General features: G+C 45.5%; 2 protein-coding genes across 2 annotated transcripts in view; both read left to right on the top strand.

Moving 5' to 3' along the window:
* BRWD3 (bromodomain and WD repeat domain containing 3) overlaps nt 1-21,343 on the top strand; it is a 50,029-nt gene extending 28,686 nt beyond the window's left edge. The window contains exons 19-40 of the mRNA XM_054641640.2: nt 429-612; nt 1,053-1,146; nt 1,747-1,896; nt 3,356-3,432; nt 3,899-4,076; nt 4,833-4,949; nt 6,123-6,230; nt 7,276-7,400; nt 7,619-7,701; nt 8,117-8,228; nt 8,617-8,678; nt 8,764-8,919; nt 9,605-9,725; nt 10,114-10,239; nt 10,323-10,404; nt 10,955-11,011; nt 11,349-11,489; nt 11,708-11,860; nt 12,617-12,780; nt 13,268-13,365; nt 13,810-13,968; nt 15,159-21,343. Of these exons, the coding sequence (XP_054497615.2) occupies nt 429-612; nt 1,053-1,146; nt 1,747-1,896; nt 3,356-3,432; nt 3,899-4,076; nt 4,833-4,949; nt 6,123-6,230; nt 7,276-7,400; nt 7,619-7,701; nt 8,117-8,228; nt 8,617-8,678; nt 8,764-8,919; nt 9,605-9,725; nt 10,114-10,239; nt 10,323-10,404; nt 10,955-11,011; nt 11,349-11,489; nt 11,708-11,860; nt 12,617-12,780; nt 13,268-13,365; nt 13,810-13,968; nt 15,159-15,946 (3,335 nt within the window). The 3' untranslated portion in view covers nt 15,947-21,343. The remainder of the gene's footprint in view (nt 1-428; nt 613-1,052; nt 1,147-1,746; nt 1,897-3,355; nt 3,433-3,898; nt 4,077-4,832; nt 4,950-6,122; nt 6,231-7,275; nt 7,401-7,618; nt 7,702-8,116; nt 8,229-8,616; nt 8,679-8,763; nt 8,920-9,604; nt 9,726-10,113; nt 10,240-10,322; nt 10,405-10,954; nt 11,012-11,348; nt 11,490-11,707; nt 11,861-12,616; nt 12,781-13,267; nt 13,366-13,809; nt 13,969-15,158) is intronic.
* A 2,166-nt stretch (nt 21,344-23,509) lies between these two features.
* Nucleotides 23,510-24,837, top strand: LOC129125664 (syntaxin-1A homolog). Its single transcript, XM_054641211.2, has one exon. It carries the CDS (start codon nt 23,585-23,587, stop codon nt 24,464-24,466), a length of 882 nt encoding a protein of 293 aa, XP_054497186.2. The 5' UTR covers nt 23,510-23,584; the 3' UTR covers nt 24,467-24,837.
* Nucleotides 24,838-26,143: the final 1,306 nt, after the last annotated feature.

The raw sequence follows: 26,143 nt of genomic DNA, 5'->3' as shown, positions 1-26,143 counted from the left end.
CAGATATTTTTATATAGCTTTGCACAACCATAAATGCAATATTATCATTTGATATACAGTGTTTAAGCCTGTGGGAATTGTGAAGGAAAAGTAAGGACAGTGATGGCAGTGATTCTGTTATTATCAGCCTTTGTTTATTGATCTTTGTGCCTTTAAATTGTGGATGGGATACGGGGAAGGAATTGTTGCCTATGAGGGTGGTGAGACCCTGGCACAGGCTGGCCTGAGAAGCTGTGGCTGCCCCAGGATCCCTGGAAGTGCCCAAGGCCAGGTTGGACAGGGCTTGGAGCACCTGGGCTAGTGGAAGGTGTCCCATGGCGGAGGCTGGCACTGATCTCTAAGATCCGTCCTCATTCAACCACCCTGTGGCTCCATGATTTTATTGGTGCTCCATGGAAGTGAAGAAGCCCTTTCTTTCTCTCTCCCAGCTCTTCGCAGCCCAGGCTTGGAGGTGGCCTCTCCTCCCAACGTGGGGCTGCGGCGCAGCGGGCAGATCGAGGGCGTGCGGCAGATGCACCTCAACGCGCCCCGCAGCCAGATGGCCACCGAGAGGGACCTCATGGCCTGGAGCAGGAGGGTGGTGGTCAACGAGCTCCCTCCAGGCATCAGCAAGTAAGAGGCTCAGAGTGGGATGAGACATGCAGTGCTGTAATGTGGAATGATGCTTCCATACTCCTGGGATGAGTTTTCGGCTTTGGCGCTTGGTTGGTTGGGTTGTTTGGAATATTGGGATCAGAATGGAGTTGAGAATGGTAATTCCTTCTTTTCACAATTCAGTCTTTCTGCACTACTCCAAGTACTACATTTCCCTCAAGCTTTATTTAAAAAAGACTTGAAAATAATTTTAATACATTTGAAAATAATTATGGCTGCTCAGCTAACGAGTTTGCTTCTTTAACATGTGATTCCAGGAGCGAATGGATGGATGCTGTAGGGGTTTTTATGCACAGATTTCTTAGAACAGCACAAGTATTTTAATGTGTATATTAAGGAGGCTGTTGAGTTCCATGATGATTTAATGAGTATAATGTATGTTTCTTATGTATAATTAGGGTCCAGGAAGAATGTCGAGCTGCCAAAGGTGAAATAGAAATCAGTTTATACACTGCTGACAAGAAGAGAAAGCCATCCCACACATTACAACGGGTGAGTTAGTGCCCTGAAAGAGACAACCCGGGTGGGAAGCAGTTCTGAGCACTGAGCAACAAAAATAAGACCAACAAAAAAACCCAAACCAATTTTATTGAATTATTTAGAAGATCAATAGTCTTAATTGTTTCTCTGGCTCACTGTCTTCTTCCTTCTGTAACTGTGATTTGGCTGTCTGTATTATCCAAATAGTGGTAAATCTCTATCCTTGGGGTTTCAGTGGTGGGAAGATGCTGGGAAAGGAAAATCGCAGAGCCACGGTGGGTTTTTAGTTTGACTTGTGGAAAACAGAGGTGCCAAACTTTTACAAGGGCTAGATTTATCTTATGCAGAGACTGCAGGAATTTTATAGAAAAGAATGGTATTTTCAATCATTTCCTTTCCAAAGACTGCTACTTTATAAAGCAGAATTTCTCTTGGACCAAGAATCAGCACCTAAAACATCCGCAGTGTGTCGGAGATACTGTCTAATTGTACAAGGATTTCTTACTGCTCAGTTGTAACTGGGGTGTAACACTCAGCCACTGTCACCAGGCACCTTTTCAGTGTGTGACTGATGAGTGGCTCCCTGATGTGTCCCTGTTTGTGCCCTGGCAGAGCGAGCTGCAGGCGGGCGGCGGGCGCTCGCTGCGCAGGAACCAGCGGAAGCGGCAGCACGCGTACCAGACGCGCTCCACCATCGAGCACAGCCAGCAGGGAGCCAGCCACAACCCCTGTGCCCGCCACGAGTCTGACAGCTCCTCTGAGGTCTGAGCCTCCCTGCAGCCCCCAGCAGCTTCCCCCTTCCCAAATCCACGCTAAGGTTCCACATGTCTGCTGGAGGGAGGAAGTTTGTGCAGCCGAAGCTCAGTTTGAGCTGGAGCTGCCAGGACTGGGGTGGGGGGCAGTAAAAAGAGGTTTTTCAAATGTATTCGTGGCAAAAGGCAGTGTAAAAATAATATTGGCCCGTTCCAGGATATGGGGCTGGTCACCTCATGAACAGGGACAGGGCAGAGGGATTTGACACATTCTTTGTCTCCATCTTCAACATGGATGGTGGAGCAAGGGGGTCCCAGTGCTCTAAGCTGGTGGACCATGAGTGAGAGTAATCAACCCCCAGCTTGTGTGGGGTCTGCTGCTCCAGCTGGATTCCTACAAATCAATGGGGTCTGAGAGAATGCATCCAAGAATCCTCATATTGCTGCTGATGCTATCACAGAGCCTCTCTTGATGATTTTTTGAGCAGTCTTGGGAATCTGGAGAGGTTGTGGCAGGGACAGGACCCAGGGAATGGCTGGAGCTGTGCCAGGGCAGGCTCAGGCTGGAGATCAGGGAAAGGTTCTTCCCCCAGAGGGTGCTGGGCGCTGCCCAGGCTCCCAGGACACAGCCCCAAGGCTCCCAGAGCTCCAGGAGGGTTGGGACAGCCCTGCCAGGGATGCACAGGGTGGGATTGTTGGGCAGGGCAAGGAGCTGAGCTCTCATCCTTGTGGGTCCCTTCCAGCTCAGGATATTCTGAGATTCTCCACATGGGAAGAAACACTCAGGTCATTGAGTCCCTGGGATTTGTGGTGTTCCTGTGGCATGTTGGTCTTGGAGAGTGAAGGATCATTACCTAAATGCCAGGACAGGGTTCAAAAGTAGCTTAAAACAGCTCCTGTATTTTTGGAAACCTGAAACATTTTCAAGTAAATTTAACTGGGTTGTGTTAAACCACTTGCTATTTTGGGATTTCATGCAGCACATGGTCTGGGTCAGGACTTTGATTTCATTTTGCAGTGCTTTGATTTCATCTACATCTGTAGACTGCTGTTGAAAGAGATTGAGTATTGGTATTTATCATTGATTTTGGCAAGGGAAAGACTTAAAATATACCAGATAAATATAACTTGTTCTCCTTAAGGAAGAGAGTGAACATTGCTGCTTTGTAAAAGCATTGAAAATAGAGAAGAGCTCAAAAAGCTGGGCCCTGGGCACTAAAATCAAACACTTAAAGAACAACTCATTCTGTAGTTCTGATATAATTAAAATTCACTTTTGTTCTAAAGGAGCTATATGAGGATATATTATAATATTAATTATGGTATAGGGAGAAATTGTGGATTTATTTCTTTAAAGCTAAACCAGCCCTTGAATGCCAAGCTTTCCTCGTGTGACACAACTTGCTTGCAAACAAAAATGATACATTTTACCCTTGGCCCCAGAGTGAATCCTCTTGTTTTCACTACAGGAAGATGAGACTGTTGGCACAAGTGATGCATCCATGGATGATCCTGTGGCAGCCTGGCAGAGTGAAAGCAGTTCCAGGTACCTCCACTGGGCTCTGAATTGGGAACCCTGGTTTATTATGGGATTTAAGTAGGACAGTTGATACTGAGATACTCAGACTTCATTTTGAAGAAGTCCTGTACTTGTATTATTTGGTATTGAAGAAGTCAGAGCTGGATTTTTAGGGAAGTGCTCTAGTTCTTTAAATGTTCCATGCATTTTTTGCTGCCAGTTCTTATGAAGTCATTCTGTGAGTCAGTGAGATAATGAGAATTGATATCAACCATAGATGTAGTTTTACTGTGAATTTCAAATTGATAAAAGAATTTACTGAAATTACAAATGAGAGAGCACTTGTTTTTCTCTAAATTCACATGATTCACAAAATTCTGTGCTAATCCTGAGCAAAACCAGGAGAGCAGGTTGAATGTTTGCACTTTTCAATCCCCTGTGGTGAAACCGGAGTCTTCTGTTCTCTTTCTTACAACTTTTTTATTTTCTACAGTGATTCATCAAGTGAATATTCAGACTGGACAGCAGATGCTGGGATTAATCTGCAGCCTCCAAAGAGACAGACCAGACAGGCAGCTCGGAAAATCTGTAGTAGTTCTGAAGATGAAAATATGAAGGGAACAAAAGGACTGGAGCCAAAGCGAAGGAAACTGAAACAGCCAAGGAAGAAGGTCAGCACGTGTAATTCTTGGTGTCTTTTGTACTTTATGAATATAAATTTAGGTTTTAGTGGTTGTTTTCCAAGTAAAATATTTTATAAATGGGCATAGAGTAAAAAAAATATTTATAGAGATCACATTAATTGTGCTACCCATGCTACAAAGAAATTTTACTGTTTGTGTTATTGAGCTTCCATGTTTCCCACAGGTGGTTCCTCATTTCAAATGCCAATTTTTCCTCTCAGATTTATGCTCTTCACCACAGTCAGGTTTACAACAGGGTGGTTTTGTTGTAAAATTATAATGGATCTGTATTATATTGATATGGTCAGATGTCTTTTTCCTGGTATTTTTTTAAAGACATTTAGAATATTTATAAAAATACAATTTATTTCCTTATTATAGAACCACAGACTGGCTTGAGTTGGAGAGGTCATAAAGATCATCTTATCCCCCCCCCCCCCAGGCATGGGCATTTTAATGATTTATGAATGTTTTAAGACATTTTAATGATTTATGAAGGTTTTAATTTCCAGTAATATTTACAACAAACCTGTCTTATTCTCTGCTGTTTAGTGGAGATTTTGGGAAGGACAGCACTCCACAATTTGCTCTTCCTTGTATCTTACCTGCAGTAACTGCTGCATGATGAGTTTTCCATAGTAATTAACTGCACTCTGAATATTGTGTTGATTGCATTCTAAACTAATGCAGAAATTTAACTTCTCTATGTGACTTACTGTGTAATGTCCTGATGTGTGTGTTTAGAAAGCCAGTGGGCTGTTGTCCCTGGAAGGGGAGCCCAGTGAGGAGTGGCTGGCGCCGCAGTGGATCCTGGACACCATTCCCCGCCGCTCGCCCTTCGTGCCCCAGATGGGGGATGAGGTACTGCCCTGTCTGGCTTTGGAAAGACAGGTGTCTGCTGAGGGAGGCAGGAGCCTGCCCTGAAATGGACAATGCAAACCCCCTGCCTCCGAGTTGTCATAATTTTTAAAATTTAGGGGCTCTCAGGCAAAGATATGGGAGCAGGGATAACAGTTCTTTACTAGGGAAGAAAAAAAAAATAAAACAAACAATGCAGTAATACAAAACAACACTGTCAGAGCCAGAACAGGCCCTGTTCCCCTGTGTGTCAGGGTGGTGGCACAGCCCCATCCCATGGGGGCTCAGCCCTCCTGCAGTGCCAGCTGTGGGATCCTGCACAAGGGGGGAGTTTTCCTCTGCAGCTCCAGGGCTGCTGCAGATGGGCCTGGGCTCCCTCTGGGAATGCAGGGCAGCAGAAGCTGCTCTTCTGGGAATGCACTGGGCAAAGGCTGCTGTGCTGTCCCAAACCTCAGATTGTATCCAGGTAGGAATGCTTGGCTCCTCCCCTGGGCGGAGCATCTCCCCATGGGATGATGGAATTGGATCAGCCATGCAGGGACACTCACTGGCCATGGACAGAAGAGAATTAATAATTAATGGCCCATGAACAGAAGAGATCTCCTGCAGGGAGGATTGGCTGTGGGAGAGATAAAGAAAATTGCCCAATTACAGAAGATGACTGCTCCACCTCTGACAGATGGGATAGAATACACAGCCCCATTTCCAACCTAAGACATCCTCAGCAGTTCCCACATTCCAGTCAGCAGCTCTGCTTGCTTTGGACTCTTCTACCCAGCAATATTTGCAGGGAATTGTGCTCAGGACAGGCTGAGTTTTGATAACTTTGTTAATTCCCAGGCAGTTTGTTGCTTACAGATTGATGTCTTGTGTCCCTTTTTCTGCACAGGTAAATTGGGATTAACATGAAAAATCAGCTGTGCATCTTCACCTGCACATTTCTTAATGATCTCAGTTTTAAAGCACAGAGCAGGTGCCAATTTGGCTGATAGAAATATTTTTAATTAGAAGAGTGTTTTATGATGAAATAAATAAGTGAGCAATGTGTTCTCAAAGGAACAAGACCTGGTATTATGAACAGGAAGAGCACAGTCATTAAAATAATTTGCTCTACTTTTCTCATTTGCTCTTTTTTTTCTCTTTTAATTTTCTCTTTTGTTTTCTTTCTCTTTTAAGATCATCTACTTTAGGCAAGGCCATGAAGCTTATGTGAGGGCAGTGAGGAAAGCCAAAATTTACAGTATTAACATGCAAAAACAACCATGGAACAAAATGGAACTCAGGGTAAGTTCAAGAAATACTTCAAAGAGTTGGATGTCTCTGTAATGTTAAACTGACATGAAAAACCAGCATGAAAAATGTAAAGAAAGGATTGCTTTAAAATGCTAATATCAAAGTTTTAATTGTAAATATTAAAGTTAGTTTTTATTAACACAAAGTCTTTACATCTGTTCACTTCCTGGTTTTGGATTTGATTCTCAGGGGTCTCTTTCCACACAAATTATTTTTTCCTGAACACTGAATTCATTCAGAGCCCAGCACTGCAGAGCTGTTTGTGGTTCTCTCACCACTCTACAGTGACCTGAGCATTTGGGTTCTGTTTCTTGTTTTTAATGCTGTGGTAAGAAATCATGGTGTAAACACCTAAATGTGTGCAGGAGTTCTCTGAAACACTGGATCTTGCTTTGGATGAGCTCCCAAGCCTTAATCCACAGTGTTGCCTTTATTTTCCTGCTTTCTTCAGATTTCATATCAAGAGAAGAGCCCATATACATGCTCATAGTCATTTAACCATGCCAGTGGTTCTATTAATGAAAGTAATTGCTTTACTGGGGAAATACCCAGTTACCAGTCCCAGATATTCAGTGATTCCAGCTGTACTTTTCCAAGGCATCATCAATTTGTGAGGAAAAGGAAATAGCTGTTCACTTAGGATGGGCTTGACAGGACATGAACATAAAGGCTATTGTGGAATTTCCATTTTCAGAGGAAGAATTTCCTTTTTTCCCCCTGTGCAAGAGTGAGGGGCCCTGGGGTAGGTCAGGGAGAACCTTTGGTGTCCTTAAAACTGGGTTTGTTCCTTAGAACCTTCTTAAATAATTTGTAGGAATCCTGTTCACAAACCTGCCAAGGGAATGAGCTTCTTAATTTTTCTTTTTGAGGTGACAGTGATTGATTTTAGTATTTGGGAAAGAAAAATTAATGGGTGAAATTACCTGTGCTGTAGAGTGGAAACATATTGGATTTTATTAATATGTTTCACTTTAAAATGGATATTTTTGTTGTTGACAAGGTAAAATAATGCTGTTCCATGCTTCTTGCTAACTAGGAACAAGAATTTGTGAAGACTGTAGGAATTAAATATGAAGTTGGGCCTCCCACACTCTGCTGCTTGAAGCTTGCATTCCTGGATCCAATCACAGGCAAAATGACAGGAGAATCCTTTTCCATAAAGTAAGTCACTGAATGCTGATGGCATTCTTCAAGAGCTTTCCTTGCAGTGTAGAAGCTCCCCCCTTTCTTATTTCCCCCTCCTCCTTTCTTATTTCCTGTGCAAGGCATGATGATGGCAGTAATGGTTATCCCAACGGCATGGAATTTGAGGACTGTGCAGTTCATCTAGAACTGCATTTCTGGGAAACAATAACTTTTTTTGGTCTTATTTCCTGAAGGTACCATGATATGCCAGATGTTATTGATTTCCTTGTGCTGCATCAGTTTTATAATGAAGCCAAAGAAAGGAACTGGCAAATAGGTGAGGATTTTTTTCCCCATTTCTGCAGCTGTTTAATGGGACACGGTGTCTTTATTACATGATGTAAAGGACTATGAACACGTGATATTGTAAAGATTATTGGAAACTTTTATTTGATGTTTGCTGCGATTCCTGTAGCAAAAAAAAAAAAAAAGAGAGAAATGAGAGAAACTGTTCTAAGGGCAGTGATAGCAGGAAAATCCCCTGATCTGTTGGGATCTGAAGTGTGAGGCAGCCTTGGGTAATTCCCAGAGATGGGCAAGTCCTGCCCTAAGGGCAAGGGCTCAACTCCTGTGGTGCAAAATACAAGGATGGAAGGAGGGCATTGACAAAAGAGGGAGTTGATTCTCTAAAAGGAAATATTTAGCAGTTCTTGCTGTTGTTCTTTCTCTGAGTGCAATGTTTGCCCTTGCAGGGGATCGATTTCGCAGTATCATTGATGATGCCTGGTGGTTTGGGACTGTGGAGAGTCAGCAGCCTTTCCAGGCAGAGTATCCTGATAGTTCCTTCCAGTGCTACAGTGTCCAGTGAGTATTGCCATGTCCTGGGGCTCCTACACAACTCAGAGAACTTCAGAAATAGGATCAAGAATTAGAATTCCTTTTTCCTTTTAAATACATACCCAGACACCTTATTTATTTATTTAACTTCACATATTGTACTTCTTATTTGTTACTTACTATATATTCATTTTGTAATATTTTGAGTATTTACTTAATTTTTTAATTTATTCCTAAAGCAACAATTCTGGTATAAACAGCAGTGCAGTGACTGTATAGGAGATACAAGAGGAAAATAAGGAGTTGGAATGTCTGATTCCTAACTGGAGTGACCTTTTGGGTCAAATCTGGTAAAGAAAAGGTGTGTCTTTATATTCAGCTCTTAACTTGTGCATTTGAATGAATTTTTTAATAGCTGGGACAACAATGAAAGAGAGAGGATGAGTCCATGGGACATGGAACCAATCCCAGAAGGAAGTAAGTGTGTGTTGGATTCCTGTCCCTGCACAAAGCAAACAGCTCTGGGGCCCTGCATTTACCCTCTGGAATTGTTCCTCTGCAGCTGCTTATCCGGAGGAGGTCGGTGCTGGGGTTCCTGTGACCCCAGAGGAGCTGACAGCTCTTCTCTACAAGCCCCAGGAGGGAGAGTGGGGGGCCCATTCCAGAGATGAAGAATGTGAACGAGTAATCCGGGGGATTGAGCAGCTTCTTTCCCTTGGTATGTTTGGAGAGAAAGGGGGGAAGGATTAACAATATCAGGGAGGTGGCACAGGACTGGGGAGTAGATGGGATGGAGTGCTGGGACTTGAAATGTACTCAACTAAATTACTGAAAAGAGCCTTTTAAATTTCATATTTCAGTTTCCAAGCTAAATTCCCTTTTTTTTTTCTGGGGCTTCACCTGATTTCCTTCAGTGGAGCTTCCCAGTGGGTGATATCTAAAGGTGAAAGAGCAAAACAATAATTAAACCCCTCAAAACCAACCAACAAATCATCACTAAATACCCTTACCCCCAAATCCCTTGTAACTGATTTGTAACCATTTAATAGCACACTGTGCTTTAAATTCTGCCTCTGTTTACACCCAGGGCATGTCTGTGTTTTTACTCAGTGTTGCACGTTGTAGTATTCCTGTTGTAAGTGCAAATGCCTCGTTCCTTTCAGTCAGATTGGCAGTTGGCACGCAAATCTCAGATGTGATACTTAAACAAAAAGTGCTTTTTCAAGAGCAGGAATAGATGGTACAAGAGGAGGAACCCTGCCCTGTGGGTAGTGGCATTCTCAGCTGTAGATCTGCGTTGCTTTTGCTGAATTCTTCGAAAGAAACCCCAGAAACCATTAAAAGGAATCTTGGTGGAACATCCCTTGGAGGCATCTAAATCATTGTGGTCTTTTGTCTTGCAGACATTTCTAATCCCTTTGCTGTTCCAGTGGACCTTAGTGCCTATCCCATGTATTGCACTGTTGTTGCTTATCCAACTGACCTCACCACCATCAGGAGGAGGCTTGAAAACAGGTTTTATAGGTGAGTTTGGGTTTGTAGCTGACATTTATTGCATTTATTATTATGTGGAGCTGAATGCTGTTTTAAGTCCCTTCAGCAACTGCAGAAGATCAGATTGGCTTTGGGCAAAGTGAGTCTTCCTGAATAACAAATTCTCCTGGCCATGTTGTTAAGGCAGAAGCTGCTGTAGCTGGATCTGGAGTGTTGGTTGAACACCCTGAGCCTGGCTCTGTGTTGGAGGCAGAACATGTTTGCTTTGTTTCCATCCCTGCTGTCCCCTTTGAGGACAACCTGTTTCTGCTTGATCTGAATTCCCAATTCCATTTTTTACCAAAGAATCCTACTGAACATGGAAGAAAAATAACACCTTCCTCTCCATCCCATTCCTTAAATGTTGTGTATTTTTCAGGAGAATCTCTGCCCTGATGTGGGAGGTAAGATACATTGAACACAATGCCAGGACTTTCAACGAGCCAGACAGCCCCATAGTCAAGGCAGCCAAAATTGTGACAGATGTCCTGCTCCGCTTCATTGGGTGAGTTTGGACCTCACAGACCCCACAGCTCCAATTCCTGGGGTCCTTCATTGTGTTCCTTGGTTTTTGTCATTGTCCTGCAGAGATCAGAGCTGTACTGATATATTAGAAATCTACAACAAGGTGAAAGCAGAAGACCTGAGCAGTACTGATGAGGAAGAGGAGGTAAGATAATTTCCTTCCTTTTTAAAATTCAGCACATGAAAGAAAATTTATTTTTGTTGAGTCTTTATTTTATGGGTAATTGCACTGAGATTTGGAGATGAGGCTGTTCAGGCTCACCTGAGACAGTAAGCTCCCTGAAGTAAAAATGCTTCTTGGAACTGCCTGTCTTTAATCTTCTCTCAGTACATGATGTTTTGTGGGAAGGATGAGTAATGAGGGGAGCTGGGAAGTGGAGCTGTTACTCAGTCAGAAGGACAACAGCTCTCCATTGTCAGCGAGGCAGCAGAGCTGATTTCCTTATGTAATTCTGTGTCATTTCCCATCAGTTGATCCCTGGAGTGAAATGTCAGGTAGAATCCAGGGTGGATATCACTGCCTTGAGCTGCTTCCCTCTCCTGACACCTTCTCCCTCCCCTTCAGTGCAGTTTGAAATGTGCTGTAGTTCCTGTTGCCAGTTGCCCTATGGTTGTTGTTGGCTGGTTTTTAACCCTTTTTCCATGGCTGAGGGTTTTCAGACCTGCCTGTGTGTGATCATTCCCTTTGCCTTTAGGTGGCAGAAGTGGATGTGGATTCAGATGCTCCAGGCACTTCCTCTGGGAAGAGACGAGTGAGTAAAATTTCTGCTGTGGTCATTTTTTTAAATTTGATTTTAAAGAAAATATCTCCAGCAGTCAAATTTCGATGCAACTGATAAATATAGCAAGGCTGGAGCTGAAATATTGCAGCTTCTCATGTGTTTGAGAATTCTATATGACCAGAAAAGGCAAATTTGTTTGATTTGTCTAATTTGCATATTGCTGTGCCATCAGCTCTGCTTTAATCTTCCTGGATTTCTGTTTTTAATTGGGTAATGCTTTAATTGCAGAATGCTGGGAGATTAGTGGGAGCTTCAAGGGAACAGTGTGAATATTGTGATACCATCTGTAATGCCTGTTTCCCTGCAGGTGAGACGAAGGGTGAAGAGGCAGCCCATGAAAGCCAGTGCTGATGCTTGGAAGGAGCAGTGCCAGCAGCTCTTAAACCTGATTTATGAACGAGAGGACTCAGAGCCTTTCAGGCAGCCTGTTGATCTCTTCTCTTACCCTGTAAGTGCAGCTTCCACTCCCAGAATTGTTCCTCCTTTGGCAGAACTTCCATGCTGGGCATGGCTCTGTCCTCTCCCTTTATGAGCTGATGTTTTCAGGGAATTACCTGCAACAGCTCTGAAAGTAAACTAATGACTTGGGCCACTGGATGAACACTGAGGTGATGTTACTGCTGTAGGAATTGAGAGCTTTGATTTTCCTCTTGTGTGTTCTCACAGGATTATCGAGATATTGTAGACACTCCCATGGACTTCAGCACTGTGAAAGAAACCTTGGAAGCAGGAAACTACACCAGTCCCTTGGAATTCTACAAAGATATTCGTTTAATATTCTGCAACTCTAAAGCTTACACTCCTAATAAAAAGTCTCGTGTAAGTAATAAATTTTAATGCCTGTTTTTTTAACAAAGACCTTGGCCTTACATGAATAAAACACATGAAATGAGGTCTGAAGGGCAAAGCACTGCTTGGTGTAATAAAAATAACCAGGATACACCAATTCTGTGGTTATAAACTTGCTTTGTTCTGCTCTTCCAGATGACTTCTAACATCCATTTTCATCTGGGACGATGGTTGCAGGCGTTCCTTGCAATATTTGTAACTGGTCACCAGTTGCTTTTATTTTTTCAATAATTTATCCCTGTAAACAAGGCTATCAGCTTGATAACTGCACATATTGTGGATGAGGCTACACAAAGGCAAGGCCTAGAAAGAGGACAGGAAAGTGGTTTAAAGATTTTGACATCTAGTTCACCAGGGATGTGAACTGTGCAAAAACAAAGATGAGGAAAAGTGAAATCCAATTGTTTTTCCCTTGGTATTCAAGTTATCTTAAGGCCTGTTTCCATGTTTCATGGGGATTGACAAAGGGGACAGTAATCCAGAAATCCATTTTCCTTCAACTCTGGAAATACTTTGTACTGTTACTAAATCCTTTTAAGAAAACACATTCTGTTGCAAGAATACACATGGTCCATGGAAGGAAATACTCTGTAAAGAGCCTCATAGTGGAACATTAGCATAAATTTTTTATTTGTGCTACAAAGTCTGGACATCTCTGTGAAGTTTTTTTGATTGATCTTGAAGTTATTCAACTCTAATAAGCCTGACCATTTTCCCTCACTGCAGATTTACAGCATGACCCTTCGACTCTCTGCCTTATTTGAGAATCACATGAAAAACATCATCTCTGAGTACAAGTCAGCAATGCAATGCCAGAAGAGGAGAAGACCTCGGTACCGAAAACGGCTGAGGAGCAGCAGCAGCTCCCCCTCAACCAGCAGAGCATCCAGGTAAAGCAGGCATGGGGAGCCTGGCTGGCACTGCCATTCCAGAGCAATGGGTAGATGTGCTTTTGGGAATAACCAGCAGCAGTGTTGCTCATTTCCTGATGAACTTGCTCTTTTGGGAGATAAAATCATGCTCAATTTGTAGTTTCTAATTCTGGTAAGTGAAAGATGATGTGGTTACAAGTGTTCCCTCTGGAGGAAATGAAAGATCAGCTGTCTCTTTACCTTTTGGCTGTTGAAAAAATGTTGTGTAACACTTCACTGCCTTCATCTGATACATTATCTAAGTAAACTGACTGTTGGTTTTAAAAGGGGGGATAAAACCTTGTCCCTGCAAACTCCTATGCCTTCAGCAAACAGCACCATGGTGTAACTATTTTTAGTGTTATCACACCTGGGAAGAAGGGATCACTTTGCAGGAGAAATCAGTTTTGTATTTGAGTTTGTGGTGATAACAGATTTTTCTCTTTGGGGTATTCTATGTTTGCAGCCCAAAAGGGAAACAGAAGCAGGTGAAGATTCAACCTAAACCCAACCAAAATACCTCACTGCCCCTGACCAGGACTAACTCTTCAGTCTCATCTCATGGTGAGGAAATCCAGCCTTTCTCTTAGAGCAGCTTGTCTGTGCAGGTTGAGTCATGTCCTCATGAGGCACATGCAAAACCTGCCTGCTGAAGGAACAAAGTCCTGAAATGTGTTGTCTGTAGGTTGTTTTAGCTGAGTTTGGCTGTTGGGCTGTCCTGGGGAAGGATCAGGGAATTGGGAGCCTGGGTCTGGCTGTGATAAGAATTATTCCAGTGACAAAAGCCCAGACTTCCTGTGTATGGGCCTCTCTCATACAGCAGCGAAGGATAATTAATTAAATTAATCCTACTTGGGGTTACACTCAGGAGGAATCTGTCTTTCCATGGCTGCAGAGCAGCTTGGTGAGATTACCCTGACTTGGGCTGTTGACAGAACCTCCCCAGATACAGCCCTGTAAACAGAGCATAAAAATCACCCTTGTCCCCTTGTGGTGTCCTGTCTGAAGTTTCAGATACAGCAGAAGAACCTCTGGGTTCAGCCACTGGTGAAGAGCTGGAGGGTCAACCATCTTCATCAGGTTCAAATGCACAGAGCCGGAGTGGAAATGCCATAGACCCAGGGAAAAGCAGACCAGTCAGGAGCAAATCTACACCAGTGAAACAAGGTGAGAAATAATAATTCTGTGCTGTGACTGACTGGTTTCACTAGAGATGAAAGATCTTGCTTCTGTCTGATGTTTATTGCCTCAGTGTAGCATTGTTTATATTCCTAAACCATACCAAAAACTTGAATTTACTTTGCTCCATTACTCTGTGGTGTCTTGTCTGAGGTGTGGAATGCAGACGATTCCATGTACACCTTAAAAAGTCCTTTAAAACTTTAAAGTCCTTTAAAATCCTTCCAGATGGAAAACTTGATTGCACTTAAACTCCTACAGTTCCTTCAGGAATTACAGACAGCAAACAAAGCAAGAGAATCCCCTTCCCAAAACCTTCACCTTTATTAATCAAGCTGAAACCAAAGATGAAAAAAAAAATTACAAAAATATTTAAATATTTTTCTCACATGCAAAACAAAGTAGTTGTGATTAGAAGGGAAACAGTTCAGGTGTGGTAATCTGGGGGATGAGTTACTCAGAGTTCCCACCAAGGTGGGCACTACATGGGCATTTCCTGAACCCTGGAGCCTTTCCCAAGTCCACACTCCTGTGCTGTAGCAGTGCTGGATGCTGCAGGTGAGCTTTTCCTGTCCTAAAGAAGATATTTAATCCTCATTGTCACATTCATAACCCTGAAAACATGGAGGATTTTGGGTCCCAAGCCAGCAAGATACGTTACTGAATTTTCATTTAAGGTGTTCAGCAATCCCTGTGAGCTTTCTTGTGTCACTGACTTTCTTGAGTTATGCTTTCCATTAATATTCTCTGGACTAAGCCTTTTGAGAACATTGATAGGGAATAAATGCTGCTTGCACAATGTCATTTTTGTGTATGTATAATTTTGAAATGGATTTTAGAGTTTTCCTGCCTTGGCACCCCAGGTAGGATTCACCTGACTGAGTTTTAGATGTTTGTGTCCAACCTGGTCACTCCAGGCTCCTATTTTTGCCTGGATCTTCACTGAACTCTTGCTCAGGAGAGTTTGCAGTCATTGCTTCCAGGTAAAAACTGTGTTTACTTTGGTAGATTTTCCTTTTAGAGCACCTGCTTGTGTCCACAGCACGTGAAGGGTGAGTAATTCCCAGTGGATCATCCCTGAGCACACCTCAGAGACAGCTGAAGAGAATCCCAAAGGCAACTGAGGCAAATCCCACTTCTTCTGTGATGTTGATGGGTTATTTTGTTATCTTGCTTAGATCACTCTCCTGATGGGCCCCTCACCAATGGGGATGGCAGAGAACCCCGGGCAGGAGTCAAGAGGAAGCTGCTGAGCGCCTCAGAAGAGGATGAGCACCTGGAAGAGGCAGAGGAGGAGGAGGAAAAGAAGAGAGAATTAAAGGAAAAGTCTGGTTTGTCTTCATCAGAAAGTGGGGAATCGGGATCCAGCTCCAGCTCTGACAGCAGAAGTGGCTCTGATTCCGACTCGGAATCAACCTCCAGGACAGACCAGGATTACATCGACGGCGACCACGACTACAGCAAAGTTGTGCAATCCAAAAAACCCAAACGCAAAATCAAACGGAAACTCACCGGGGGCAAACGGAATTGGCAGGGCCGAGGCACAGGGAGGAGGGGCAGATGGGGCAGGTGGGGCAGGTGGAGCAGAGGGGGACGAGGGGGCAGAGGTGGAAGAGGCTGCGGCAGAGGAAGAGGCGGCGGCCGGGGAGGAAGGAGAGGCCGAGGAGGCCGAGGGGCCTCACGAGGAGCCACCAGAGCGAAACGCGCCCGGCTCGCCGACGATGAGTTTGAAAACCTCTTTGGGGGACAGTTTGGGGAGAACGTGTTCGGAGGGAGGTTCAGCCGACCCCCTCGGATCAAAACCAGGAACGAGGGCAGGAGGACTGTCCTGTACAACGACGACTCCGACAATGACAATTTTGTGCACACCGAGGATCCTTTGAACCTTGGTACTTCCAGGTCAGGCAGGGTGCGGAAAATGACAGAAAAAGCCAGGGTCAGCCATCTCATGGGATGGAATTATTGACAGATGGAAAACTTTGGAACAATTTTAAAAGAACTTCAATGGCCTTCTACTGCAGGGATTTTACCAGAAATTCTACCAAGCAAGTTGTGCGGGGACTCCACTCACGTTTCACAGTGGTGCTTTTCCATCCTGTCAGTTTGTGTTTGTTTTAAAGCTTCAGATCTCCACACTTCATTGGTCAAAACAAGCCTTAGTCATTAGGCCTTAAATTACAGAAATTCTTCCCCACACACTACAAGTTCATCACATTACAGAGGCTTCCAGCTTCTCAGTAAGAACATGACATTTTCGAGTCACGCTTATGACTTCTCTCCCTCGTTTTGTTTTTGTATTATAGAAATAGCACCTTCTTACAGAGTTTTTATGTGGTTTCTGCCATAAATCCTTAGACACAGTAATAATTATAACTTTTGCACAATACACCAATCCTAAAGGCAGCTATAAAATGTTTACAGTTTCTATATTGTAAGAAGGATCTGGATTATTTTAATCTTCCCAGGCCAAACGTTGATGGAATTGTGCTGAACTGAAGTATGTTCATACTACAGTTTTGGGGGTCCTGATGTGCTTTCTATCGGTTCTTTATCCGTGTAAAAACAGTGACAAAGGGTTGGTGCCTTGTAAATATGTAGCAAACCTTTGATGTGGTGTGTCCTATGTGTGCATTAACTTTATTAAAAAGAGAATACTTGAGAAGTATGAATATCTAGACAAAAGGTGCCAAATGCAAAAGTTACTTGCATCTATTTTCTTTTTGTCCTCTCATATTTTTATAGTATTAATCGAGATTGTGCAGCTAAAGGGGTGACTTCAACATTTGAAAGGTTCCTCCTCTTCAAAGCATGATTTTTAATAGTAGCTCAGCTACCTCTTATTTACAACTACTGGAAACTGAAAAGAAAATAGATGCTGTTATTCAGAGCATGGTGAAGAAGAGGCGAGAAGGAGCGTAGAGGGGTGGAAGTTGTGAGTAGCTGTATCTTCCTTGTGTTGCCACCATGAAAACAACTGCAGTGGTTCTCAGAGATGTTTGGGGCAGGTGGGGATTTGCTTGGCTCTGGAGGCTGCTTGGCCCCACTGCCCCGTGCTCCACGGAAATGTGGTTTGGGCCCGCTGGCCCCTTGGAGGTGCTGAGGGAGCTGTCGCCCCCCCAGACTGACTCTTGTGTCTCAAGCTTCCAGAAGAGAATTCCTGTTGCACTGTGCTCTTGTTGTCCTGGGAAATGCTGACTTGAAACCCTCTGGCAGTGGTAGTGCAGTTGGTGAGGAGATCCCTGCTCTGGCTCCTCGGCGACCTCGGCGGTGGCACGGGCTGAGCTGGAGGTGAGCGGCCTCTTCCTTCCTTCCTGGGCTCTCCTGGAGTAGATGTGGGATTCCAATTTCCTCCCCTTGTCTGACAGTTCAGGGCCAGGTTACAGAGAGAACAAGTCAGAACAGACTACAAAGTTCCAGTGGAGTTTTTCAAGGTTTTTAGGTTTTTTTTAAGCTTTCATCCAATATCCTGAAGTTCTTCTGTGCACAGCTTGGTCAATAATTCTGGAAAACCTCAGGCAGCAAAGAGTGACCCATGTATATTCTCAGATGCAGAAGGAATTTAATTTTTGACTTTCTATATTAAGCACTAGCTATTTTATCTCGCTTTCCAAAAAAAAAAAAATCCTAGTTAGATGCAAAAATGACTTGAAAATAAAAAAAGCAGAGGTTTAGTTTTGTGATGGAGGAGAGTATATCCTAAATTGCTCATTAATATGAGTTTATGGTACAGTACAAAACCCACACTTTTAATTTTGTAAGGAATGTTTGGAATCAGCTGTAATCCATTGCTAGACTTGATTTGGTTTTTGATGGGGGGTGGGGAAAAAACCAAGTGGAGAGGCTCTCCTAGTTCTGTATTGGGCTTTAAAGTATAAACACCTGTCCTATCATCTCTCTCATATATCTGTATATATACACACATTTATATTAATAAGAAATGTATTATTTGTTTGACTGATTGGTCTTTTTACATATGGTAACCAGGAATAGCATGTATGCATCAGTCCATAGTTGGAATCATATCCCTTAGATCAGTCCTGTGAGCTAATGTAAACACTATGGGTTCTATCCTAAAGCCTGAAAAGCTTGAAATGCAAAAGAAATGCTTTTTTCCTCTATTTCTGACTGGCCGAAAATCCACTTATTCCTTATTTATTTTGTGTAGTGGTTGGGGAGAGAGAAACCACAGGGATTCCAGAGAAATCATTTTATAAGTTGGTGTATTTTAGCAGCAATTAGAGTAAGATTAAATATGTTCTTAACTGTATCTTTTCTCTGTACTGTGAAGATACCAGTGAAGCATCACTTTGCTGTGGCGTAAGTATTACTGTGTCCCATGACTGAGCTAGAGCAGGGGGTGCTGGGACAGCAGAATTTAGTGTAAAAATTGAAAAAAAAAGCTTCTTTTTCTTTGTGCATGAAAACCTTTTATAAGCATGACAAATAACTTGGGTTTAGAGCTGTTATTTTTGCTTGGATTTGTGTCTCTGAGTTGGGCAGTTGATTTTTCATAGTTCTGTGGAAATAATTACACTTCCGTAGGCACTTGGATGCTCTCATATCCCAAATCCTATCAGGAGCCACTTATGGGTGTGGTAAACTTAGGATAAGCCCACCAGCTGCATCAGAAGCAGGATTTAAAGTGATTTAAACCAACCAAAAGCTGAGCTGTGGGCAGGCTGCAGAGTCAGGAATGTGCTGTCTTTCCTTGCACTCCCAACAAAAACCTCCAGACTCTGCCTAGGGAATGGGATTCAAGGTCTGATTGTGAATGGGGTTCCTGAGGGTGAGCAGGCAGGCCAGGAGCTCCTCGGTTCCTGCAGATCTTTGGGCATTGGTGCCTCTGTTCCCTTGAGATGTCCCACTGGCAGATCCAGTCCTGAGCTGCTGGGACACCTCAGGGCCCTTGGGGACACCCTGGGAAAGGCTCCAGGCCCCCACACTCCATCCTGCAGAGACAGGGCTGAAATCCTGGGTGTGTTTGCTCTCAGCATCTCCCAGCTCCAATCCAGTGTCCCTGCAGCTCCCCTTTCTCTCCAGACCACGGCATGGATGGCAGAGCTTGTTTGGCAGTAGTGAGGTGCTGTTGTCTTGGATATTGGGGAGGTTTTTTTCATGGAAAGAGTGGTCAGGCAGTGGAAGAGGCTGCCCAGGGAGGTGACAGAGTCACCATCCACGAACTGAGCACATGTGGCCCTTGGTGGTTCAGTGGCCATGATGGGATGTGGTTGAAGGTCGGACTTGATGATCTTGGAGCCTTTTCCAACCTTAATAATTCCATTATTCAGCCCAGACTTCACCTGGTTTTTATTTTCTCCATCACCATTTATTTTCCTCTTTGCCATGCCCCACCTCTGTCCTGTAGTTTCCCTTTATAGACTATTTATTTATTCTCTTGGAAACTTCGGGTATCATGATGAATTTTATTTCGGCTGCCAGGCTGTTAGGTTTAATCCAAACCTTTCTGTTGGTGCTTGAACTCTGATGAATTTGGGCAGTTTCATCCCTCGTCCCTCTTTCCATCACTCCTTTCTCCATCAGCCAAGAAGAGGCCACCCCCTGATCCCAATCACCCCCACCCTGCAGACACAAAAACTAAAAAGAACTGGGGAGAAATAATTCTTGGAGTATTTTTGGCTGCTTCAAATTCTGCATCCTGTTTGCATAGTTTCATTTTCCTGGAATGTTTTCCTCAATGTCCATCTCAGCTGCTCCTCCTGTGGGGAAGCAGAAGGGCTGAATAGTTCAGAGAGCATGGAAAGGAACTGGCACCAGGGGTGTAGCGGAGAGTTTTTAATTAATTTTAAAAACTAAAATATTTGGAGGCTCTCTTGACTCCCAAAAGCAAGATGACCCTTGCAAAGCATTTGGATCTATCAGGAATTTCTCTGTGCTTCAAATAACAGAATATTAATGTAAAAAAATAATTTTAAATCACTGATTTTTGATAAAAACTTGATTCATTCCATCTTTGAGTGGTGAACACCAGGGAAAAGTGAACAGCTGTAGGTTTGAGGATGTTGTGTCCTGATATCTGGAGCGTCCTGCCATGAATTCCATGGGTTAAAAACGTCTTTGTGTGTTTACATGTTTTAATTTTATCTTTTTATTTAAAAAACATCCTGCAGAGTTTTATAAAGTACTGATGATTTCCTGAAGGAGCAGTTAACCCTCCAAGGCTAACTCTATATTTAATAGGTAGGGAGCTGTTGTTGTGTTCTTACAATGTGTATTATAGCGAATCCCTGCGCATGAGTGACAGAGACTTTTCAACTCTTCAATATATCCGAGGTTTACACATGGTAAAAAAAACTCCTTTATGTACAGTAAGTAACAGCCTGCAAAATTTCGTCTAAAAACTCGTCTTTTTTTAGTCTTAGAAATGCAAAAACCTGTTGGAAGCTTGTATATTTCTACTACGTTGTGTTCGGCCCACAGCAAACTCACACAACTGTGCTATGAATCCCTGAAAAATTTAGATTTCCAGTGGGAATTGCTGTCACAGCCTTAACTCTAGTGTTCTAAAAATGGTGCTGAAATACATTTTTGTGTGTGGATGTGGGTACCTGATCCGAGTCTGTGAGACTTCCAAGGCAAACCAAGCACTTGGAGTTACTACTCCTGGTAGTAACTTCAGCCACGCTGGGGAGCTGGCAAATGTGTAAATAGTTGGGAAGTAATTCCACCAGTGGGAAATCAAGAGCAGTTCCTGGGTTTGGGGGTTTTCACTGGCAAGCACTGCGGATCTTCCTGGGTTTGGGTCTGTGAGGAGCTGTTTGGGGGGAGGGGGTGAAATCCTGCCGGGATATTTGCAGGTAAAATCCAAATCTGCAGTTTCTCTTCCTAAAATTCTTCCTCAGAGAGTGGTGGCTGCTCGGGTGTGCTCAGAACTCAATGTCTGAGGATTATTTTTCTGTAGAAATATTAATTCAGGCTCTTCATTCCTCCATGAGTCATTAGAGCAGATTTCATGTAGAAATACCACTTGATGTCAGAGCAAAATTCACATGATTTAGGCTCTCCAGGTCGTGTTCTGGATTTAAAATACTCCAAAAATGCACAAAACTATTAGAATTATGTCTACTTTCTATATTATTTTTTTTCAGGTGATATTTATGCCCATATCTTCACATCCGCTATCTCAGGTCCCTTTAATGAATACTTCAGGGATTTTGATGCCACATGTTGGCAGACCAAATGTAATATTTATATGCAATGAGCTGTTAGTTTTTTGTATTGTACAAATGTAAATTTGTAAAGATTTTTTTCTAGAGTTTTTTTGAAGTCACTGATGTAATCTAGGATGTTTCATTTTCCAGCTGTGGGATTGTCTTAATAAAAAAAATAAAAAGAGAAACTCTTACTTTGGTTTTGCATTGCTTCCTGAGTAGCTGACACATTAAAAGGTTTAAAAAAATTTTTAAAAAATGTAGGTTAAATGGAGGTTTTAATGTAAAAAAAATTGCTTTTTGATGCAACTGGCTAATTTTATAGTTTTTATTTGAAGTTTTATAAACGGGATTTAGAAATTTTATTTATAAATGGATAGAGAAGCTTTTAGACACTGTGATGGTCTTGAGCAGGATGGGATGGAGACCCTCACTCCAATCACCATCCAATCTGGCTCTAAAATCCCATTTTTCTGGGAAAAAAGGGTAGAAGTAGCTAATGGTTTCTTGGAAAAAGAAGGGGAATATGCCTGAAAGTGCTGTGAAATGGCTAAAAATGCCATGAAAGGAGCAGAGGAGGAGGAGGAGGCTCTGGGCGAGGTCCCTCAGCCACTGTGGGACCCGGGTGGGTTCAGGTGGTGACAGCTCCAGGGGAAGGTTGTACCTGTTACCTAAGGCATATTTCATGGGAAACAAGGAATTGCTCCTCTGCTCTTGCCCTTGATAAATAGCAGTGATAAGATTGTTTAAACAGGGATTTTGGGGGTGGATGGGGCTGGGTTTGTGTAGAGCTGCTGGGGGCAGGATCTGCGCTTGGCCAGGGGCAGGTGCTGACAATAAATACATGGAATAAATATTCTCAGCAGGAATTTCTTCCTGGAAAGGGTGGCCAGGCATTGGAAGGAGCTGCCCAGGGAGGTGCTGGAGTCCTTGGAGGTGTCCAAGGAAGGACTGGAGGTGGCACTCAGTGCTCTGGGCTGGGACAAGATGGGCATCGGGCACAGGTTGGACTCGGTGGTCTGGGAAGCCTTTTCCAGCATTAATGATTCTGGGATTCTGTCATTCTAATTTGACTTTTCCCCTCATTAATCTGCTGACTTATTTGACATTTCACTTTATTGTGTTGATTCCAGTGGCATTTCCTCTCTGATGGGAATGAATATCTCCATTTTAACACAACACTCATCCTCCAAACCCCAGGGACAAAAGGGCTTTTTTTCTTTTTTATTTTTTTATTGATGGTTATAGAGAACAAAATTAAACTTGTTTTGCAGAGATGCTGGAGCCCCCCCTTTATGTACATGCATCAGATGGCATTGGAGGGAAGGAATTCTACTCCCTTCAGAGCTGTTTGACCTTTGCTAAACCTCCCTTGGCTGTCCCTCTGTCGATATTATTGATTTGATATTATATTGATATTATATCATAGCTGTTGTATACTTTATATCATCATGTTAAGGTCATATGGGATAATGCACATTATAAAATTCATTATATAAAATACCAGAGTGGTAGAGGACAACTGTTTTTCCCCATGCACTTTGAAAATGCATTTTGTAGAAGCACCTTTTAAAAGGTATTTTTTATAGATGTCATAGAATTCAGCTGTGATTTTTATTCATTTCAGCAGCGAGTTGGACTCAACACTGCCTTGCAGTGATGTGCGGGACAGCCTGGAAAGCCCCAGGAGCATCTTTTTGAATTGACCCTCACGATGTTCAGGCGTGCAGGGCGCTGCCGGTGACACCGCGGGCACCGTGCGGTCACCACCGGAGCCTTCCCGAGCCGCGGAGCGGGGAGAGGCCAAGCTCTGCCTCCATCCTTGTCCAGTTCCCAACAGGAACGGCGTGACCCGAGCTCCAGGAGTGTTTGGACAGCGCCTCGGGCCAGGGTGGGATTTGGGGGATGCTGCTGTGCAGGGCCAGGCGCTGGACTCCGTGGTCCCTGCGGGTCCCTGCCAGCCTGGCAGAGTCAGTGACTCTGTGTCATTTGCCCTTCATTTGGTACATCCAGGAGCTGGGTTTGGTACATTGTGAGGCCGCGGCAGTTTGGAGCCCGCTGGAGCCGTTTGGAAGGCCGTGGGTGCCGGGTGGGCCACCCCCTCCGTGCCCCGTCTGTCGGGATTTCTGGGTGTCCTTGTTCCTGGGTGAATAAAAGCGTCTTTGTGCCGAGCCTCGGCGGATCAGGTGAGGAGCCGGAGCCCGGCCCGTGACGCAGGTGCGGGCGGTGCTGGCAGCGCTCCCGGCCCGGGCCTTTCCCCCGCTCTGCCCGGGACGAGCCCTTCCCTCCGCCGGCGGTGCCCGGCCCGGGGCTGACGCAGGACCTGCCCTCCTCCATCAATATTTGCTCTGGTGCCAGCAGGGACGGCTCGCAGCGCTCCCGCAGGAGCTCCAGCCTCACACGTCCCCCCAGACGGTGCCGGAGCCCCGCGCACCATGAGGGACCGGCTGGCGGAGCTGCAGCAGCGAGTGGCGGCCGAGGGGGACCCGCACGACGACTCCCTGAGCTTCGACAACCCCGCGTTCGTCGGGGACGACGCCAGCCCCGTGGGCCGGGCGCTGCGGGAGGCGGCCGAGCTGTGGCGGGCGCTGGAGCGGCTGGAGCAGCTCTCGGAGAGCATCGACAGGACGCAGCAGTCGGTGCTGTGCTGCACCTCGGAGGAGAGCATCGCCCGCGAGAAGAGCGGCCTCGGAGCGGCCCGCGCCGCCTTCGCCCGCCAGGCCGCGGCCCTGCAGCCCCGGCTGGGAGCGCCGCCGGCGGCCCCGGTGGGGGGCTCGGGGCGAGCGGGGCCCCGCGTCCGCCAGACCCAGCTGTGGCTGCTGCTGCGCCGCTACGGCGCCGTCCTCGCCCGCCACTACGCCCGGGAGAGCCGCTACCGGCACCGGCTGAAGGAGCAGATCCAGAGGCAGGCGGAGCTGGCGGGCATCAACCTGGGCGCCCAGGACGTGGATCTGCTGGCCGAGAGCCCCCAGGGGCCTCGCATCGTCGGCCGCGACCTGGAGGAGCTCAAGGCCAAGCATCACCTGGGCCTGGCCCAGGCGCGGCAGCGGCAGCTGCTGGAGCTGGAGGCGCAGCTGCTGGAGCTGCGCGGGCTGTTCGTGCAGCTGGAGGGGCTGCTGGCCCAGCAGCACGGCGCTGCCGACAGCGTGGAGCAGCACGTCCTGCGCACCCTGGACTACGCGGCCCAGACGGGCGGCGGGGTGAAGAGAGCCGCCAAATACCAGCGGCCGTCGCGGCGCTCGGCCCTGCTGAGGGCGGCTCTCGGGCTCTGCTCCTGCTGCCCCTGCCTGCCCTGCCCCGGCCGGGGCCTGCGCTGAGCCGGGGCTGCTGGGGCATTGCAGCAGCGCTCCGGGATTCACCCGTGCCGGGCGAGAAACGGTGTCTGGTGGGAGGGAGAATGTCCTGTGCTCCTGGAACAGCAGGGCAGGAGTCGTGGACACCTTGTATGATGGTGTGAGGACCGTGTGTATCTTGTAGAATGGTGTAAGGACCATGCACGCCTTCCTTGATGGCACAGAGACCATGCACGACTTGCTTGGGGATGCAGGACCCATGCACACCTCACATGGCAGCATGGGGATCACACACACTATTCCCGATGACACAGGGACCATGCACACCATTCCCTGATGGCACAGGGACCGTGCACACCATCCTGATGGCACAGGGTCCATGCACACCATCCTGATGGCACAGGGACCATGCACACCATCCTGATGGCACAGGGTCCATGCACACCTTCCCTGATGGCACAGGGTCCATGCACACCATCCTGATGGCACAGGGACCATGCACACCGTTCCTGATGGCACAGGGACCATGCACACCGTTCCTGATGGCACAGGGTCCATGCACACCATCCTGATGGCACAGGGTCCATGCACACCTTCCCTGCTGGCACAGGGTCCATGCACACCTTCCCTGATGGCACAGGGACCATGCACACTTTCCCTGATGGCACAGGGTCCATGCACACCATCCTGATGGCACAGGGTCCATGCACACCATTCCTGATGGCACAGGGTCCATGCACACCATCCTGATGGCACAGGGTCCATGCACACCATCCTGATGGCACAGGGTCCATGCACACCTTGGATGGCAGCACAGAGACCAGTTGCACCTTGCACAGAGATGGAGTAACCATTCACGCCTCACCTGGAAGCATGAGAATCAGGAACCTCTTGCACAGTGTCACAAGGACTGTCAACACCTTTCCTGATGGCACAGGGACTTTGCAGACCTTGATGGCATCATGGGGACCATGCACCTCCATTGCAGCACTCAGCCAAGAAAAGCACTTTTAACACTCCAGAACCTGACTTCAGAACTGTCACATTTCTTGATTTTGTTACTGTTTCAAGGAGAGAGGGCAAAAACCCTGTTGAAGTTTTTGGCAGGTCTGTGGTTACATGTGAGGGGACCCAGTGGCTTGGTGCCACCAAGGAGCAGCATGAAGGCTCCTCCACCACATCCCAATCCTGATTCTCCCCACTTCCTCCATTTTCACTCCCTGGGGGTTATTTTTTGCATTCATGTTGCATTTTGGTCGTTGCTGCTTTGTCAGGCAGTGGGTCAGCTTTGGGCTGGGTGTTCCTCATGGCTCATCCCATGCTCTGACACCAGGAGAGGGTTTGCACAATTGTTCTGGGAATCTGCAGGCTTTTACTTCAACCTGCACCTTTCCAAATCAGCCAACATCCCACGCATGCTGGAAATGCTGGAAACTTCAAGTGGCCCTTTTTTCTGGTCCCTCTATCACCACCTAAGTTTCCCAAAACCTTTCAAATTAAAGCCTTGGGCCTGATTAAGTTTTTTTGGTAGCCTTTGTGGTAGGTCCCTCTGTGTCCTGACAGCTCATCCCAGTGCTCTCAGCCACCCTTACATTTATTTTCATCTTCTGGCTGAGCTTTAATAAAACAATTTCTCAATAACCTCTTGAGTGTGGAGAGTTATTTCTTTGCAGCAGGGAGCCCAAAGCTAAGGAAGAGCAG

The sequence above is a fragment of the Agelaius phoeniceus genome, chromosome 14 (assembly GCF_051311805.1).
Source record: "Agelaius phoeniceus isolate bAgePho1 chromosome 14, bAgePho1.hap1, whole genome shotgun sequence".
Classification (NCBI taxonomy): Eukaryota; Metazoa; Chordata; class Aves; order Passeriformes; family Icteridae; genus Agelaius; species Agelaius phoeniceus.
The sequence above is the reverse complement of the archived record's forward strand: the minus strand, read 5'-3'. Positions and strand labels throughout refer to the sequence as shown.

Coding starts and splice junctions, on each gene's coding strand:
- LOC129125664 (XM_054641211.2), top strand. CDS start 23,585: ATGAGGGACCGGCTGGCGGAGCTGCAGCAGCGAGTGGCGGCCGAGGGG.